General features: G+C 17.7%; 3 protein-coding genes across 3 annotated transcripts; 1 reads left to right on the plus strand and 2 right to left on the minus strand.

Moving 5' to 3' along the window:
* Positions 1–14,390: 14,390 nt before the first annotated feature.
* On the minus strand, positions 14,391–15,219 carry TrAFT101_009072 (uncharacterized protein). The gene is made up of 2 exons (XM_024901304.2): positions 15,151–15,219; positions 14,391–15,095 (listed from the first exon to the last, which is right to left on the minus strand). The coding sequence occupies exons 1-2, from the start codon at positions 15,195–15,197 to the stop codon at positions 14,420–14,422; spliced, it is 723 nt and encodes a 240-aa protein (XP_024755759.2). The 5' UTR covers positions 15,198–15,219; the 3' UTR covers positions 14,391–14,419.
* A 261-nt stretch (positions 15,220–15,480) lies between these two features.
* Positions 15,481–18,489, plus strand: TrAFT101_009073 (uncharacterized protein). The gene has a single exon (XM_066128521.1). It carries the CDS (start codon positions 16,127–16,129, stop codon positions 17,990–17,992), a length of 1,866 nt encoding a protein of 621 aa, XP_065984641.1. The 5' UTR covers positions 15,481–16,126; the 3' UTR covers positions 17,993–18,489.
* A 302-nt stretch (positions 18,490–18,791) lies between these two features.
* On the minus strand, positions 18,792–20,479 carry TrAFT101_009074 (uncharacterized protein). The gene is made up of 3 exons (XM_066128522.1): positions 20,213–20,479; positions 19,479–20,154; positions 18,792–19,373 (listed from the first exon to the last, which is right to left on the minus strand). Exons 1-3 carry the CDS (start codon positions 20,408–20,410, stop codon positions 19,069–19,071), a joined length of 1,179 nt encoding a protein of 392 aa, XP_065984642.1. The 5' UTR covers positions 20,411–20,479; the 3' UTR covers positions 18,792–19,068.
* Positions 20,480–20,700: the final 221 nt, after the last annotated feature.

Genomic DNA, 20,700 nt, shown 5'->3' on the forward strand with positions numbered 1-20,700 from the left:
TATAAATAATATATTATATAAAAAAGCTATTTATTTTTAATTAATTTATATAATATTAATTAAAAATATTTTATTTAATTTAATTTATAATAATTATTAAATAATATAAGTTATTTTTTATTTTAATTAATAATTTTAAAATAAAATTTATAAAAATTTATTTTTAAAATTAATTAAAAATTAATAATAACTATAATAAACTTTATTTTTAATATTAAAATAAATAATTATTATATTAATAGTAATTTTAAATAAATTTTATTATTAATTATAATATATTATTTTAATAATAAAATCTTTATAATAAATACAATATAGTATTTTTTTTTAAAATAGTTTATTAAGCTAGAGTTATATATTTACTATATTATTATAGTAATTAAAAGTTTTTAATTAAAAAACTATAATTAGCTTTTATATATTAATATATTTTATATATTTTAGCTATAGTTTATAATTTATTTATAAATAATTATTTTAATAAAGAATTTTTATAGTTTTTTTTAAATAATTTTTAATTAATATTAATATATTTTATTTTAAATTATAGCTTGGTTTTATAATAACTATAAATATATATTTATAAAAAAATATTATTTTAAAGTAATTTATAAATTATTATTTTTTAAATTTTTTTTAAATTTTTTATATTTTTAAATTATTAATAATAATAAAATATAATATTTATTTAATATATAATATTTTTTTTTATTTTAATATTATTTTAATAAAATATTTAATTATTTTATTTAAAAATTAAATTAATATTTAAAATAATAATTAAAATATAAAAGTATTATTCTTTATTATATTTATTATATTAAAAGAAATTTAAATTATAAAAAACATTTTAAATTTTTATAATTTATTAAAATTATAAATAATTATATAATATTAATTAAAGTAAAATATTAAATATTTAAATAAAAAATTATTATTAAAAGTTTTTTATTATAAATTATATAATTATATTTTATTAATATTAATAATATTAAATAATAAATAATAAAATAAAAAATATTTTTTTATTAAATTAAAATAAATATTTTTTTAATAATTTATATTAAAAAATTTACTTTAAAAAATTTATTTTAAATATTATTTTTTATTATAATTTTATTAAATTAATATTAAATATATTATAAAAATATTTTTAAATTTTTAAAAAGTTATTTTTTATATTATATTTTATTTAAAAAAAATTATTTTTTATATTAAATAAATTAATAATTTTATTATTTACTATTTTAATAAAGTTTAAAATACATTTATAATAAAAATTAATAAATTTTAAAAAACTTTAAATATTTTTAAATTTTATTAATATTTTTATAATAAAATAACTTAAGTATTTTATATATATAAAATAATAAAATTATATTATTATTTTTTTTTAAATATATAATAATCTATTTCTTAGATTTTAAGTTTATTATTATAAAGTAAAAAGATTTTTAAGAATAAATATATATATTTATATTAATAAATAAAATAAAATATTTTATTAAATATATTTATATAATTATATAATTAATAAATAAAATATAACTTATATTAAATATTATTATATTATTAATAAATATATATATATATTTTTATATAATAAATTATATTTATAAAGTTAATTAAAGTTAATAGTTAATTTATATATAATTAATTATTTAATTTAAAGTTAATTTATAATATATATTTTAAGCTATAATTAAATATATTAGGTTATACTAAAATATATATAGCTCTTTAAATACTTTTTTAATAAAAAGTTTTTAAATTAAAATTAATATATTTTTATACTTTTATTTAATTATTAATTTTTTTTTTAATTTTTTAACTTTTACTTTAAAGTTTTTTAAATAATATTAAAGTTATAATATTTTTAATATAATATATTTTTTATAAAGTAATAATTAAAAATTAATTTTAAAATTTTTTTAAAATAATAATAATTTTTTTTAATAATAAAATTAAAAATATTATAGCTAAAAATAATTTAATAAATTAAAATATATACTTTTAATAAAATATATAAAACTATAGAAAATAAAAGCTAAAGCTTTTATTATTATAAATTAAATTTATTAATTAAAATAATTAAAAAATTTAAAAAAAAAAAAAAGTACTTTAATTATTATAAAAAGTAAATAAAAGCTTTATAATTTATTATTTTAGCCTTTTTTATTTTTAATTAAATAAAAAAAATTAAAAATTAAAAATATTTAATAATTAATATTATTAATTAATTTTTAAATAAAAAAATAAATAATTAAATAATTTATAATAAAATTTTAATAAAGTTTTTAAAAAATTTAAAATATAATAATATTAAATTTTATTTATTTATATAATATAAATAATAAATATTATATAAAATAAAAATAATATTTAAAAAAATAATAAAAAAAATATTAAGTTTTTAAAAATAGCTAAAGTTATTTTAAAAAATAAAATAATAATTTTTATAAAAATATAAATTATTAAAACTTTTTTTAAATTATATTATTAAATTAAATATAATATAAAAAAAAAGTTTTATATTTATTTTACTTTTTTTAAAAAATTATTTTTAATTATAAAAAAAAATAATATATATTTAATTATTATATAAAACTAAAGTTAAAATTATAAAACTATATTAAATTTTATTATAAAAAAGTTTTAAAAATATAAAAATAAATAATATTTTTAATTGTTTAATTTTAAAACTTTTTAAAATTTAAAAAAAAATAAAAAATAAATATTTATATATTATAAATAATTTTATAATAATAAATTAATATTTATAAAATTTTAAAATTAAAAATAAAATAATTAAAATTATATATTAATTTAATTTAAAATATATATATATATATATTAAAAAAAAGCTATAATATTTTTTTTATAATAGCCTTAAATATTTTATAAATTATTACTTAAATAAAAAAATTATTTAAAATATTAAAAAAACTAAAATAATTAAAATAATTACTTAAGCTTTAACTATATTTATATTAATTTAAATAAAATTATAAATTTAAATAACTATTATAATTTAAAAATATAATTTTTATAAAATTTATATAATTTAAAATAAAGTAATTTTAAATATAATTAATATATAATTTATATATATTTAAAAACTATAATAAATTTTTATTAATTATATATTATATTTATTTATTATATTTAATTTAAAGATTTTTAATTATAAAATATAAAAAATATTTTTAAAGCTTATAAATATATAAAATATTATTTAAAATTATATATATATTTATATTATTATTAATAAAAACCTAAGGCTTTAAAAAAACCTTATATTATTAAATTTATTTATTATTATAAATTAAAAAAAATTTTAAATAAAATAATAATAATTTAAATTTAAAAAATATTAAATTAAATAATTATTTAAAAAAAATTTTAAAAAAAATAAAAAAAAAATTTAATTTTTATAATTATTTTTTAAAAAAAGTTTAATTTAGAAAAAAATTTAATTATAAAATATATAATAAATGTAAATTTTTTTTTAATAATACTTAAGTTAAATTATTATTATAATATAAAACTATAAATTATAAAATTATTTTTTAATTTAAAATAATACTTTTATATAATATTATTTATTTTTTATTATAATAAAAACTTTAAGTTTTTTATAAATATTTAAAAAATAATTTTAAATAAAAATATATTTATTTATTATAAAGCCTAGTAAAAGTATTAATTTTTTTAATATTTAAAAAAAATATAATATTATATTTATATATAAATTATTAAAATTTTAAAATAATAAAAAAAATTAATATTTTTTATTATTAATTTTAAAATTTTTAAATTAAATTAATAAAGTATAATATTTTATAAAAATAAATATAAAAATATATATTATTATATTTAAATTAAAAAAAATAAATATAAAATTATTTTTTAAATTTAATATACTTTTTTTAAAGTTTTTATAATATTTATAAAATTTATTAATATATTTATAATATTTTAATATTATATTTATAAAATATTAAAAAAGCTTATAAATATTATTTATATAATATTTTTTAATAATACTTTTATATATTTATATATAAAAAAATATATATATAAAATATATATAATAAATTTTAAAATATTCTAAAAAAATAAAATATTTTATAAAAATTTTTAAATATATATTTTATTAAAAATAAATTAAATTTTTAAGTTTTTTTTTATTAAATACTTTTTTATAAATTTAAAATAACTAAAAATAATAAAAAATTAAAAAAACTAATATTTTTTAATTTATAATAGTAAATATATTTTTTAATTAAATAAATAAAAATAATATTACTTTATTATATTTTAATTTTATAAATTTAATTTTATTAAAATAAACTATAGTATTTTAAATTAAAAAATATTTATAATTATAAGGTTTTTTAAATATTAATAATATTATTTTAATAAAGCTTTATATTTAATTAAAATTTTATTAAATTATAATAATTTATAAATATTTATAAAAAATTAAAAAATAAATAATTATTAAATATAATAATATATAAAGTTAATATTATTTAATTTTATAATTAAATATTATATAAAAGAAAAATTTAAAATAAATTTTATAAAAAAATAATTTTATAAATATTTTTTTAAAATATATAAATTATTATAAAAAAGTTTTTTTAAATATTAAATTATATTTTATTTTTAAAAACTAAATATAAAAATATATTAAAGTATTTTTATAAAATAATATAATTTATATTAAAAACTAATTTAAATTTACTATAAAAATTAAATTTAATAAAATATTAAAGATTTATAATTTATTAATAATAAAAGTTATTTAAAAAAGAATTTTTATAAATTAAAAAATAAAAAAAAAATAAAAATTTATTAATTAAGCTAAAGTAATAATTAATTATAAATAAGTTATTTTTATATAAAATATAATATAATATAAATATATTTATATTTTTTTATAAACTATAATATAATATAAATATAGCAATTAATAAAAATATATAATAGTTTTACTATAAATGCATAACCTTATAGATATATAACTTTTTATACTTTTTTATTAACTAGAAAAAACCTATCTTTATAAATACTTCTTAGCTTAAGCAGTAAAGCTAGCTGCTTTAATAGCTACTTTTTTACTCTAAGGCCTTTTAAAAATAACTATTTATTAATCTTATAAAAGCTAATAGTTATTTTTAAAGATATACTTAAGCTTTTACTTACTTTTTAATTTATAAATTAAATATATTTTTATACTTTTTTTAATTTATAAATTAAATAAACTCCTGCTATTACTTTAATTTATAAATTAAAAACACTAGTCTATTTTTATTTATAAATTATTTTTTTTAATAAGCTTTTATTAATTTTTTATTCTTTAAATACTAGGCTATATTCTTTAATTACTTAAGTAAACTTCTATTATTTTTTTAAATTTAAAAATTTTACTTATTTAATATATTTATAATTAAATTAAAAAGCTAATTAATATTATATTATTATTTTATATACTTTTTTAGGCTTTATTAATAAATATAAATTTATTTTAACTATCTACTAGCTGGCTATATTTTTATAGGCTTTACTATATTTTTACTTAATTAATAATATAGCTAGTTAATTTATTAAAAGCCTAGCTATTTATTATAATAGCTAGTTATATTAAAATAAATTATTTAATATTTTTTAGCTTTTTTTAAAGTATAATAGTAATTTTAAAATTAAAAATTTAATAATATAAATTTATAAATATTAACTCTTGCAGTAGTTAATATAAATAAATTTCTTTTTTAATAAAATTAATTTTAAAAGCTAGCTTTTTATAAATTTTATAATAATAAAGGATTTTAAGTTTAATAAAAATGATATAATTATTATTATAATTATTTAACTAAACTAAAAATAGCTTTTTTATTATAAATATAAATTTATATATTATATAATATTATTTATTAATAAATTTAAGCTCTTTTAATAATATTATAGTTAATAATTTACTAAAATATTTATTAATAAACTTTAAGTATTTATAATTAATTAAAACTTAATTTTATTTATATATATTTTTAAAGTTATATTTTTAATTATATATTATATTTTATATTACTTTAATAAACTAATAAAAGTAAACTATATTATTTAAAAAATAGCTTTTTATATTATTATTATTTACTTTAGTATTAAAGGTTATATAAATATTAAAATTATAATAATAATAAATAAAATAATATATTTACTAAACTTTAATTAATAAATAAATATTATATAAGTAATTTAAAATTATTTATTAATTATTAAACTTTATATAAAGGTTTTTTTATATTTATTTATAAACTTCTTTTATTTTAATATAAAATATATATTTTTATATAAATAAAATCTTTTAGTAAATATAAAAAAGATTTTTATTAACTAAAGTATTAATAAACTATTTATTTATAATATTAAGCTTTACTTATAGTTATAAAAAAGTATTTTTACTATTACTACTGCTAAAGCTACTGCTACTTTTTTATACTTTTATTTATTTTTATTTAAATTTAAATATAATATTTAAAAAAATATATTATATATAAAGCTATTATTATATATTAAAAAATTAATTATTAAAGGCAGCCTTTATTAAATTATTAAAATTAATAATAATAATTTTAAGCTTTTTAATAAAATATTATTTAAAAAGTTAATATATATTATTAATAAAAAATTAAAACCTTTTTTTTTATTATTAATTATACTTTATATAATATTATATATTAAACTAAAGCAGGTTTAATTAATAACTTAAAATAAAAAAAGCTTAAAATAATTAATATTATAAATATTATTAAAGCTTAAAATCTTTAAAAATTATTTTTATATTTATAAATAATAAAAAAATATTTAAATAAAATTAAACAGCTAATTTAATTTATTATTAATTTATTTAATAAAATATAAGATTTTTTTTATTAAAATATTTAATTAATATTATAGTAAATATATAGCTATTAAGCTTTTTATAATTAATTTATACTTAAGTATTATAAATATTTTTTTATATAAATATAATATTAAAGTATTTTTATTTTACTATAATATAAATATTATATACTTAAATATTAATTTAATAGCTAATTAATTTAATAATTACTTTTATAAATATAGTAAAGTAATAATATAAAGGGTATATAAATATAGTTAAACTATATTTATAATTATATTAACTATAGTCTAGATTTTTATAATACTTTAAAAATTATTTACTTTTTTTTAAAACTTTAATAATTATTATTTACTTATAGCTATACTTTTATAATTTTTATATTTATATATTAATATTTTATAAAATATAAAATTATTTAAATTAATTATATTAAATAAAAAATTTTATTTATTATTTTTTATAAAAATATTTATTTTATTAAATAATTTTAAATTTATTTTTTTTTATAAAAATATTAATTATATTAAAAAAAGCTTTAGCTAAAGATATTAAATTATTAAAAATAAATAAATTTAAAATTACTTTAAAGCTTAATAATATAAATTATTAAATAAAAAATAAATTAATATTTATTAATATTAATAATACTTAAGTTAATTATATAAATAATAAATAAAGTAATAAATATAATAAAAGGAAATTATATATATTTAAGCTTAAAGATAATTAACTTTATTTTTTTTATTATACTTATATATATTTAAATAATTAAATAAAGTCTATAATTAACCTTTAACTTTTATTAATAACCTTTTATATAATACTTATAGCAGTTTTAAATTTAGCTTTTATTTTTATTAGTAATTAATTAAAAAAAAGCTATAATTTTAATTTAAAAAAAAAAAGTAAATATATTATACTCTAGGCCTGGTATAGGTGCTTTTACCTGCTGCTTTTGCAGCTGTTTGCAGGGGAAGCTGCTATAAAAATATATATTATAGTTAAAGTAAAGGTTTTAAAAGAGTTTATAAGCATTTTATAAGCTATAAAAAAGTAATAAAGTTAAAAACCTTTATAAATATATAATAAAAAGGTTATTAAATATATTATAATTATTATATTTATAATATTAGCTAATACTTAAAGCTAAACTACTAGCTAAAGTTAATTATTTTTAAAAAGGTTATAATAATATTATTTTATAGCTTTAATATAGTTATTTTTAAGGTTTATTTTAATAATTTAGCTTTATAATTTATTATAGTATTTTTTAATAGTATTAATATTAATATTAGTATTTTAAAAATAAACTTTATAGCTTTATTTTCTTTAATAATTAATTATTAAAACTTAAGCTTTATTATTATTTAATTTATTTAAAACTTATATTTTAAAAAATAAATATTATAAATTAAATAAAAGTATTAATATTATAAAAAAAATAATTATAAGTTATTTTAATTTATAAATTAAAAAAATAAAAATATATTTTTAATTTATAAATAAAAAAGCTTAGTATATTTATATATTTATTTAATTTATAAATTAAAAAAGCTATAAATTATAAAGTAACAATATTTAATATAAAAGCAGTAGAATTTTATTTAAATTAATAATTTTTTTTTAATTAATAAAAAAGTATAAAAAGTTATATATTTATAAAGTTATATATTTATAGTAAAACTATTATATATTTTTATTAATTACTATAAATATATTTATATTTTTTTATAAAATATAATATAATATAAATATATTTATAATATTAAAGTTATAAAAAATTTATTAAACTATATTATAAAAGTATAAAAAGCTAAAATTAAAACTTAAATATAAAAAATATAAATATTATAAAAACTTTTTAAAAAAAATTAAATTATTAAAAAAACTTTTTTTATTATTAAAGTTAAATTTATATATTAAAGTAAAAAATATTTAAAAATAAATTATTAATATTATAATATAATAATTTATTAATAAAATATTTTAAAAAAAATAAATAATAGCTTTAATTAAATAAATATTTTAATAATTTAAAATAAATAAAAATATTTAAGCCTATATTAAAAAATACTAAATATATTAAAGTAATATAATAAAACAATATAAATTATATAATTAATTAAATTTTTTTTTAATTTTTATAAACTTTTTAAAAAATTAATATAAACTTTATTATAAAATTAATATTAATTTACTTTAAAAATAAAAAAATAAATATAATTTTTATTATTATAAATTAATTTTTAAAATATATTTTATTTTTTTTAAAACTATAATAATTAATATAATATAATTAATAAAATTATTTTATAATAAAATTAAATTAAAAAAAAAACTAATTAAAGTATTATAATAAATAATAAAAATATATTTATAATTTAATTTTAATTTAAATTATAATATTAAATTTAAATAAAATAATATTTATTAATAGCTTTTTATTTATAAATTAATTAATAAAAAAAAAATAAATTAAATATTAAAATATTACTTTAAATATTTTATTAAAGTATAATAAATTATTTAATTAAACTTTTTATAAAATATAAAATATATCTTTAATAATATAAAAAATATAATTATTAAAATATTTTTATATAAGTTTTTATATAAATATAAATTAAACTTTTATATTAATATTAAAAATAAAATTATAAAAAAAAAGATTTTTAATATATAAATATAAATAAAAAAGTTTATATAATCTAAAAAATAATTAATTATTTAATTATAAATTTATAGTAAAATAATAAATAATTTATTATAATAAATATTATTAAAAACTAAAATTAAAAATAAATAATTTAATAAAATTATTAATAAAAACTTTTAAATTTAAAAAAAAAAACCTTATATTTTAATTTATTACCTTTTTTAAAACTATAAATAAAATTAAAAAATAAATATATTAATTAACTATATTAAAATAATATAATTATATTTATAATATATTTTATATATTTTTATTAAAATTATAATAAAAAAACTTTAAAAATATTAAAAAACTTTTATTTATATTTTAATTTAAAAATAAAAAAAATAATAATTAAAAAACTTTTAATAAAAAAAATATATTATTTAATTAAATAAAAAAATAACTTTTTAAATATAATTAATAAATTTTAAATAAAAATATAAATAATATATTAAATTTAATTTATAAATATTATAAAATATTAATAAAATAATAAAAAAACTTTTTTTAAAAAAAATACAATTTTTTATTATAAATTTAAAAATAAAAAAAACTTTAAAAAACTTTAAAAAAATAAAAATTATATAATAATATATAAATATATTTTATAATTATTTAAATTAAATTATTATATAATTAAATAATATATAATTAAAAAGTTTTAAATTTTTAAATAAAAAACTTTTATTATAGTTATATAATATAAATTAAAAACTTTTTTAAAATAATTAAAAGTATTTAAAAAAACTTAATAATAGTAATTAATAAAATAAAAGTAAAAAAATAATATTAATTTTTATTTATATAATAATTAAATATTAATTTTTTTAATAGCTTTATAAATAATAATAATTACTTAAATTAAATAATTTAAAGTTAATATAGTAAATTTATAAAAAAAAATATTAAATTTTATAAGTTTTAAAAATAAAATATAAATTATATATAATTTAAATAATTTAATAATATTTAATAAAAATAAATAATATTTTATTAATTTTAAGTTTATTATTAATTATTATTAATTATTATAATTATTATTAATTATTATAATTATTATTAATTATTATAATTATATTTAAATATTTTAAAAAATAATTTAAAATTTATATATAATTAATATTATTTTTAATTATAAAACTAGCTATATTAAATAAATATTTAATTAATAAAAAAAATAAATTTAAAATAATAAAAATATATATAATATATAAATTTTATTATTATTAATATAACTTTAATAATATATATTATTAATATTATTTTTTTAATACTTTAATAAACTTAAGTTTATAATTATATTAGAATTTTTAATTAATATTATAATATAAAAAATATTTATATTTTAAAAGTATTTTATATATTAAAAAAAAATTATATAAATAATATAAATATTTATATATTTATAATATTTATATATTTTATAATTTTAATATATATTTTATATTATAATTTTATATATTTATTAAATAATAAAGTTTAAAAAAGCCTTAAAGTAATAAAATATTAAAATTACTTTAAATAATTTAAAAAAATTTATAAAATTATTATTATTTTTATTTTTAAAAATATTTAAAATATTAATATTAATTATTTTATTTTATTTATTTTATTTAAAATTTTAATTAAAATACTTTAAGTTAAAAAATATTAAATTTTTTATTAAAAGTTTTATATTATTAATAAAAATTTTAAAAAAAATACTTTTTTTTTATTTATATTTACTTTTAATAAAATATATTTAATAATAATATTAATTAATATTATTAAAATAATAAAAATTAAAAATATTTATTAAAATATTATAAAAAATATAAATATAATTTATATAAAAATTATAATTAATATAATTAAAAAATTTTTTTTTAATAAATATATTAAAAAACTTTAGTTTATAAAAAAAAGAAAAAAATAAATAAATAAATAATAAAAATAATAAAACTTTAAAAATTAATAAACTTAAGTAAATTACCTAGGTTTTTTTAAAATATTAAATAAGTTTTTTATATAAATTAATTAATTTATTATTTAAATAAATATTAATAAATATAAATATTTATTAAAAAAAATAATTATAATAAAATAAAATAACTTTAGTATTTTATATATATAAAGTAATAAAACTATAATATTTTTGTTTTAAATATATATAGCCTTTTAGATATTTTTTTAATAAAAGGTTTTTAAATTCAAGTTAATATACTTTTATACTTTTATCTAGCTACTACTTTTATTATAACTTTTTAATTTTAAATTACTAAAATCTTTTTTAAATTTAATTATATAAATTTTTTTATTTTTATTATATATTTTAAATATTTAATTTTTATTATTAAAAAGTTATATTTATAAATATTAATATTTAATTTAACTTTAAAAAAAAATTCAAGTATTTATTATACTTTTTTATATAGTTTTTATATAACTTTTTTAAATAAATTAAAATATTATTTAAATAAACTATTATAAATTTACTTAAAGTATTTTTTAATACTTTATTAATATATTATTAAAAAAATAACTAATATATTTATTAATTTAAATAAAATTATTAGTTATTTAAAAAGTTTAAATTAAATTTAAAATATTATTAAATATTTTTTTTTATTAATATTAAATTAATAAAAAGTTATATAAATATTTAATATTATAAAAAGTTTAGTTTTAATAAATAATTTAAAGGTTTTTTTAATTAAAAATAAAAAATATTTATTTTATATAATTACTATATTTAATATTTTATAATTTATATAAAATTACTAGCTATTAATTTTTTTAATAAAAAAATTAATATTATTATTAATAAAAAACTAGTTTAAATTTAACTTTTATTTACTAAATATATAATATATTATTATAATTTTAATAAATACTTTTTAAATATATTATATAAAAAGCTATAAAAATATATATTTTTTTAATATTTTTTTTTATAAAATTAATATAATAATTTATGTTTTTTTATATAACAAAAGTTTTAATATTTAATTTTTATTAAAAAATAATATAAAATTATAAAGCTTTTAAATAACTTTTTTAATATTTTTATTAATTTTAATTTAATATTAATTATTTTTATTATAAATATAATTATAATTTTATATAAGCTAATAATAAATATAAAGTTTTTTTTATTATATTATATTATTTTTTATTATATTATATTATTTTATATTATATTATATTGTTTTTTATTATATTATATTGTTTTTTATTATATGTTATAGTCCTGTTTTATATAGTCAAAGATACTTGATTCTTCTATCTAAGCTATCTACTACTTAGAACTAGTTATGTACAGTGTGGTATACCTAACTACACTATATAACACACTGTACAGCGGTTTATACTACTATCAGGTACCTTACCATACCCAATATTATATTATATTATTTTTTATTATATTATATTATTTTTTATTATATTATATTATTTTTTATTATATTATATTATTTTTTATTATATTATATTATTTTTTATTATATTATATTATTTTTTATTATATTATATTATTTAAAATAAACTAAAGCTTTTTTTATTTATATTTTTTTTTTACTTTTTTAATTTTTAAAATATTTATTTATTAATTATATTATAATAATTATATTTATATTATATATATTTTTAAAAAGTTTATTTTTATTATAAATAAAATAATAAACTTTAATTTTATTTATTAAATTTTATTAAATTAAAATAAAATAATTTTTAATAAATTTAATAAACTTTTAATTTATAATAAATTTATATATTATTAACTTTTAAATTATAAATATATTTTAATTTTTATTATAAAAGTTTTTTATTAATAATAATTTATATTTATTTTAAATTTAAATAATTTTAATAAAAAAATTATTAAATATTATAATAATATTTTTATTTTATTATTAATTTTTTAAAAAATATTTATTAATTTTATATTTAATTTTTTAAAAATAAAAATAAAACTTTAACTAACTATTAATTAATTAATTATTTTTATATTATAACTTAAATATATAATTATATTATTTTTTATATTATTTATAATTATATTTTTTTATATAATTTAAATTTATATAAAATTTATATTAATTATAAAGAACTAGTTTTATAATTATTATAAATAAATATTTATTATAATATTAATATAATTAAAAAAAGAACTTTTTATAATTATATATAAGTTAATTAAGGTTTTTTTTAAGCTTAGATTAAGTTTGTTTTAGAAAAACTTTAAAAAAACCTTGGTTATTTTATAAGCTTATTTAAATATAATTTAAAATTATAATAAATATAATTATTTTAAATATATTTATAAATTATTTAATATTTTAAATAAATAAATAATTAAAATAAATTTAAAGTTTTATTAATTATTAATATTATTAATATTATTTATATATATATAAATAAATTTTAAATATAAATATAATATTTAATTTATAAATTAAACTAGTTAAATTATTTAATATTATAAATTTATATAATTTATAAATTAAATATATTAAATAAGTTTTTATTGATTCTTTAATTTATAATTTATTTTAAAACAATGTATTTTATAAATTTATTAGCATTATTATAAAAGTTAAAATTAAAATATATTATTTAAATACTAATATTTATATTATATTAATATATTATTTTATTTTATTATATATTTTAAAATACTATATTATTTTATTTTATTATATATTTTAAAATACTATATTTATTTTTTTATTATTATATTTTATATAATAATATTTTAAATATAATAATAAAAATACATATATTAACTATTATTATTCTCACCAAGGTTTACTATAAACTTTTATATTATATTAATTAATTTTTAAAGGAGCTAAAGGAACTTCATGTACCTTTGGTTTTTTCTCAGCTCTTAGTTTTTTTAATACTAGCCAAGGATCTTCGTCTACTTGCTTTCTTCTCTTTTTCCCTTTTCTTTTTACACCCTGGCTATTTTCATCCTGAAATGCAGCAGAAGTAAGAATACCAGCGGCATCATCTTCTAAATCACGTTCGGCTATCTCCTCCAGCTCATCCTCTTTCTTTTGCTGTATTTTCCGTTCTTCTTCTCTCCATTGGTCGTAAAGCTTGTGCATTTTGCGCTCCTTGCGAGTCCGATAAACCTTTAAGCCTAATTCATCTTTGCCGTCTCTGGTTGTGGTTTTTTTTGCCAGTCCTGATACGGGCAGTGCTGCATCAACTCGACTGGCAAAGGCTCCTAAATTCTCGCCAGGACGAATTTGTAGCTTCTCGTTTGATAAATTAGCATCTTGTATTGTTGTTTTCCCTGCGTCGCCGTCGTCTAAGCCTGATCTGATTTTCTTGCCTCCGGCCACAGCCATGAGTCGTCTGAATGCTCGCGGAGTGTCATTAGCTTTTGTCGAGCTACGCGGACGCTTTTTCGCAATTTGTTTTCCAGGCGTTATTCCATTTCCATTTCGCTTGATTACAGGGAGAGGCCGAGCGCTCTCCGTTGGTGGGAGATCGAATCTAGGCATAAATTAGATAACTGCATTAATTCACGTGTACTCATTGAATAACATACTGCCCCTCGACGTCCTTGCCTTTTTTTAACTTGTGCTTGTGAGGCATGATGAGTTTAGGTTGGTTGTTGAAATTTTTAACACTAGGCTTATACAATATATATACTAAAACACTACTAGTTTTTAAGCTACTATATTTGTATTATATGTATTAAATTACATAAATAATTTCTTAATATATATAATTTTATAATATAATTTTAATATATAATTAATACCTTTTTTTTTTTTTTTTTTTTTTACATTTAATATAATTACTTTAGTGAATGCATACTATAGAGCATATGCTGGGCATGTTTTTCTCTTATAACGCAGGTATGCTCACTAATATCTTCAGCCCTTGATTATTTCCCATCGGCGCTAACGGCCATTGCTACTCGCGCCTCTTTTCTTGGCTCGACGTTCCATCATCATCGACGGCGGTACATTCCTGGCCAGACCTATCTCGATTTCGCTCATGTGCTGTAGAGCGAACAGCACGAGTCTTGCCTCGACTATTCTCATTCCTCTCCCTTGTTTTGCCTCCCTTATTTCCTCTCATCTAAAGAGCGCTTATGGAACTCGCCCCCTCGCCCAAATCCCTGCCTGAAACAGCCGCCAAGCTAAGGGTCAACGCCACGCTTCTTCGATAACTTTCTGTCGAACTTTTCTTCCAATATTCCATCATTGTCATATAGCGGTTTTCGAGGCGGTAGCATCAGCATTTGGCCCTCGTTTTATCCGGCGCTCGCAGCGGTATTATCGCAAATAACGATCACGCGATCTTAGCCTTACGCAGTCAACTGGCCCGTGCCAAACCTGACTGTTGCCTTCGACCACCTATATTTCTCAGAATCGCGGGTTGCTTGACAAAATTCATCTCTTCGCGCCGATCCGGTTTATAGCTACCTCTTGAAACCATCAGCCTTGGTGTGACCTGTCGCAATATTGTTGCTGTGGCGGGCCTCGGCTAGTTTTAACTGAATTCGCTCATCCATTATGAGAGAGGTCAATTTCAGCATCCCCAACGTCAACAAGGCGTCTGTGGGAATAACCACAGCTTTATACGATCGTCGAGCACTCGATTGTACCTCTACATTACCACTTATCAATTCCCTTAATCATCTTGCATATCTCACAACATCTTCGGCACGTATTCGCGATATTCTGACCGTTGATGGAGGAATAGAGCGTTTGGTCTGTATCCTCAAAGAAGGGCGAAATGGAGATATGATGAGCATATGGAAGTGGAACCTCGCCTTCCAGTGTGTTGTTAATATCGGCGTCCGAGGGACAGAGAACGTGCGGACAAGGGTAGTGGAGGCAGACATGGTCCCTGTCATAGCCACGATCCTTGATAACTATATCAAAGTCATAGACAGCTGTCGCGAAAAATCTGATGAATTAAAACAAAAGCAGGCACATGATCACCGCAGGCACAAGAACCACGACCACCGGCATTCAAAAGTTTCTCCATCCTCTAACATTTCCCGATCATCTCGAGATGGAGACCCGAGGTATGCCATGCGACAAGAATCGTCGTCCACCGATGCTTCGGAGGCTCTCGCTGGTCCCTCTATTATTTCAAGCGGACAAAACCTTGATACGACTTCGGCGACTTATTCCCACATCTACGCCAATATAGATCGCCCAACCTTGACACAAAACCACCAAGTCCTTAATGCACAAACAACCGACTTGTCATATGCCACTACAGCGCGTCAGGAGTCTCATACTCTCACCACTGCTCCAATTGCGGATATTAACGACGGCTTCACTCGAGCTTTGCGCGATGTAGATCGTCTGACCTCCATTAGCGCTCTTGGTGCTGTTGACTTGGTAACTCAGCCTACATCTCCCACCACTCCAGTTCCTTTGCTTCAACTGCGGCCACCGACAGTACGATCTGCAACGAATCTAGACATTACGGTCAGTAGGTCTCGAAGACGGCCATCAATCAGACATCAAAACTCAACAGCTGAGTCTGATGACTTTAATGGGGACAGCATGCCATCTGATGAAGCCCCAGATACTGAAATGACGGGAGCTGCAGAGATACAATCTACGGTGGGGATTCAAGACATCACGATGGATGATAGCGAGGCCATCCTAACAGGAGACACGCTGGATCTAAATAATCCTACTGCATCTGAAGCCCACCAAGACGCTGAGACCTTCAATATTGCTCACCGTACAAACCTTGATGGGAGCATCCGAGACAATATGACGCATAACCCGGGTGCGCCTGTGGGCCTTTCTCCTAATCGCCCGGCTCTAGGTGTAACGCCACATCCTCCAACACCAAGCTCTACGATCCCTCGTTATCTACTCGACCGACATCTTATACCCAATCCTCAGCTGTTATCTGCAATGCCCCGCGAAGAGGACGTGCTTATGTCTCTGCAGCTCTTGGCGTATGTGTCCAAGTATTGTTGCTTGCGTACATACTTTCAGAAGAGCCACCTTGTGCCGACTCTTGCAATTGGGGACGATCTCTTTGACCCAGATACCGAAGAAGAAGGAGAAGAAGGAGCGCCTTCTACTAAAGACGAAAGCGAGAGTGACGACGAATATTTGCTTGAAGATGACTTTAATTTATTCCCGTTAGTCGAAAAGTTTACTGTCAGGCACCATAGCACGGATATGCAATATTGGGCTGGAGTCGTGATGAGGAATCTGTGTCGAAAAGATGACACACGTGGAGGAATTCGGCAATGCGCATACTATCAATGTGGCAAATGGGAGGAATTCACTCGGCAGTTTGCCAAATGTCGTCGATGTCGTCGAACAAAATACTGCAGTAAAGACTGTCAGAAAAGCGCTTGGGCTTTTCATCGCCATTGGTGCGTAGCTGCAGCGCAATGATGGCTTATCGCGCTACGATGGACTGCTACTTTCCCCCTCCTTTTTTTTTTTTTTAACAAAAAAAAAATCAGTTCATTCAAACACGGCTTTGGTTTGAAATCTTCTTTGGAAAATTGCGACTTCATTACATAATTAAGCGTCTCGTTATCGCATAGCATTTCTTCTCGATACCATTGGTTGTCTTGGCGTATTGGGTTCTTAAATCATGGGGTGCTAAGTTGTGCTCTTAGCACTGCCTTTAGTTTCGTTTTGGTATTTTGCTGTTTCTGAGATTATCTTATTTCAAAGTCTAGGCGTCTCATAGCAAGTATGTTCTGTCGCGCCGGCATTATACTCATGCATCAGACAGACAAACTGGAATATATGATATATATGCCTGCATACCTATCTATTGATGTCAAGGCATCGCGAAGTGAGGGCGGGGGTCATGATTGGGTTATTTGTCAATACATTATCAGTTTTATCTTGCATCATTTTAGAGTACAGTTATAAACGAAAATCATTTATTTGCATCTCCTCGTGTCGCAATAGTAAGAAGCGTCTTTGCCCTGGCTCCTGTATAACCCAGCCCTTCGTTCGCGTGTATCCGAATGAATTAAGTTACCATTGGTCCTGCACGAATGGTACATTTCCCGTGAGTACCCCCCTTATTGCACATCTGATTACAACACAGATAGTATTTCATACAGAATAATGCTCACGAAACGGGGAGAGGTGGAGGGGGAGGTTGAAATCACATCTACAAGACTGGCTACGGGGCTTAGTCTATTCTCTTGCGAGCTTACAGCGAAAAGTGGCACGAGATGATATTAAGCAAGTTAATTGTGAGACTCTAGTTTATACAGAACACCGATGAAAAGTAATAAATGTACCTGTGTGGCCCCAGAGATTTTATGAAGCTGAGAATAATTCGCTTCTCAATTGATGAAGACACAACTTGGGACCAATCAACTCCAGTATCGTACCCAATAAGAATCGCAAAATCAAAGGAGCTGTGGCTGCGGCCAATCGCCACTCGGGGAATCGAGCCCCAGGTAAGTAAGACGAAGACAATACAACTATCAGCCCCGGGCCAATTATTTGAGAGCGGCGGCCTTTCTCCTACTCTTACCGGGCCTTGCGGCCTTGGATTTCATTCTCTTCACATTAAACCTAGAGAGATCACCAGAGCTGACGGCATCTCCTGACTTTGCATGTCGCTTTTTCCCTCCAAACCCATATTTCTCGTTCTTCTTCTGACGCTTTGCGTTCGGAGCACGAGGTCCTGACTGTTGTCGAGTAGATCCAGAGCGCTGCGAATGCTTGGCGATTTCATTGTCGACGCTAACATCAAAGATGTCGGCCTCTTTTGTACCCACATCAGAGCTATGCTCTTGGCGTTCTGCGAGACAATACTGGTTAGCCAATTGACGATAATAATCATAACAAACACCACCATATATATATATATATATATACACAAAGGAAATACTAGGCCGTAACTTACTTCGCTTCAGCGTCTTAATCTTGTCCAAGACCTCACGCTTGGCCTTCTGTCGTTCTTGGAGCTTGGAGACTTGCACCTGTTTGCCAAACTTTTTCAAGTCTCGAAGTTTGCGTGCTTCAGCCGCTGCTTTCTTAGCAGACGCCTCCTCTACCAGCTTTGCCTTGATCTTTTCCATATGGGCATCTTCTTTGACCATTTCAGCGAAGTAGTCTTTCGGACGAGAAAATGGCACTCCTTCACTAATTAGTCGAGATCGGCCCAGTCGCACGGCTTCCAGGCATTGAGAATAAAAGGCAAGTTCACGCTGCAGATCATCTGATACGTCGGGTATGGATTCAGAAGTTTCTGTAGCGGAGACGATAGACTGGTGGGATGCAAATGGAGCACTCTTGTCTGTTGGAATTGATATTCTCTCGAGCGCCGCCAGAAGAGCAGATGTGTTATTGATGGTCAGTCGGGTATGGGGGACAATGTCCTCTTTTTCCTCTTCCTCGAGATCTTCAAGGTCGGAAACAGGGATTTCTTCATCATCATCATCCTCCTCCTCCTCCTCCACTTCATCTGCAACATCTGATGCAAGCGTTTGAGTAGTGGTCTTTGGTTTTCTGGGGAGTTTCTTTTCAAGTTCAATTGAGGATTCCGAAGTATCGCTCTCGTAAATGGCGTCAAGGTTCATCTGCGAGACTCTGTCAGCATGAAGACGAATGAAATTTTGGGCAAATTCTAATACCAACCTTCTCTTCGTCGTCGTCTACCTCATTGTCTTCGGCGGTTTCGCCTGGTTGATCCAGATCACTCTCATCCTCGCCGTTTTGCTCTTTGCTAGCCTTTCGTTTGGCTGCTTCCTTGCTCTTTTTCTGCTGCTTCAACTTTGAAAAGTCAATTCCCTTTTCGGCGGCCAAGGCCATCTTCAGTTTGCTTTTTGTCACCATTTTGGCCTCTTCTTCTTGGGTTATATGGTGCAGCAAGTTTTTTTTTGTTTTTGGGCTTAGCTCTTGAAAGTGCTGCTCTGCCGCAGACGAGCCTGGGAAAATCTCAATATTCTGCCGTCCCAAGTAATTTTTTGTCCCCACCGCCTGTAGGGCGGTGAGAAAGCAAGCGTATCAAGCGGGCTATCCTGGAAAGCGGTAGACAAATAAGCGGGTCTGCAGAATACTGCCGGAAAGTAGTACTACATACTTCACCAAGTACCTACCTAGTAGGTAGGCAAGCGGGTATCAAA

The sequence above is a fragment of the Trichoderma asperellum genome, chromosome 5 (assembly GCF_020647865.1).
Source record: "Trichoderma asperellum chromosome 5, complete sequence".
Lineage (NCBI taxonomy): Eukaryota > Fungi > Ascomycota > Sordariomycetes > Hypocreales > Hypocreaceae > Trichoderma > Trichoderma asperellum.

Bases quoted from the DNA above. Each gene is read 5' to 3' on its own strand.
- TrAFT101_009072 (XM_024901304.2), bottom strand. From the start codon at position 15,197: ATGCCTCACAAGCACAAGTTAAAAAAAGGCAAGGACGTCGAGGGGCA. The intron at 15,096-15,150 runs GTATGTTATTCA...ATTTATGCCTAG, and splicing joins GGCAAGGACGTCGAGGGGCA to ATTCGATCTCCCACCAACGG.
- TrAFT101_009073 (XM_066128521.1), top strand. From the start codon at position 16,127: ATGAGAGAGGTCAATTTCAGCATCCCCAACGTCAACAAGGCGTCTGTG.
- TrAFT101_009074 (XM_066128522.1), bottom strand. From the start codon at position 20,410: ATGGTGACAAAAAGCAAACTGAAGATGGCCTTGGCCGCCGAAAAGGGA. The intron at 20,155-20,212 runs GTTGGTATTAGA...AGAGTCTCGCAG, and splicing joins TAGACGACGACGAAGAGAAG to ATGAACCTTGACGCCATTTA. The intron at 19,374-19,478 runs GTAAGTTACGGC...ATTGTCTCGCAG, and splicing joins GATTAAGACGCTGAAGCGAA to AACGCCAAGAGCATAGCTCT.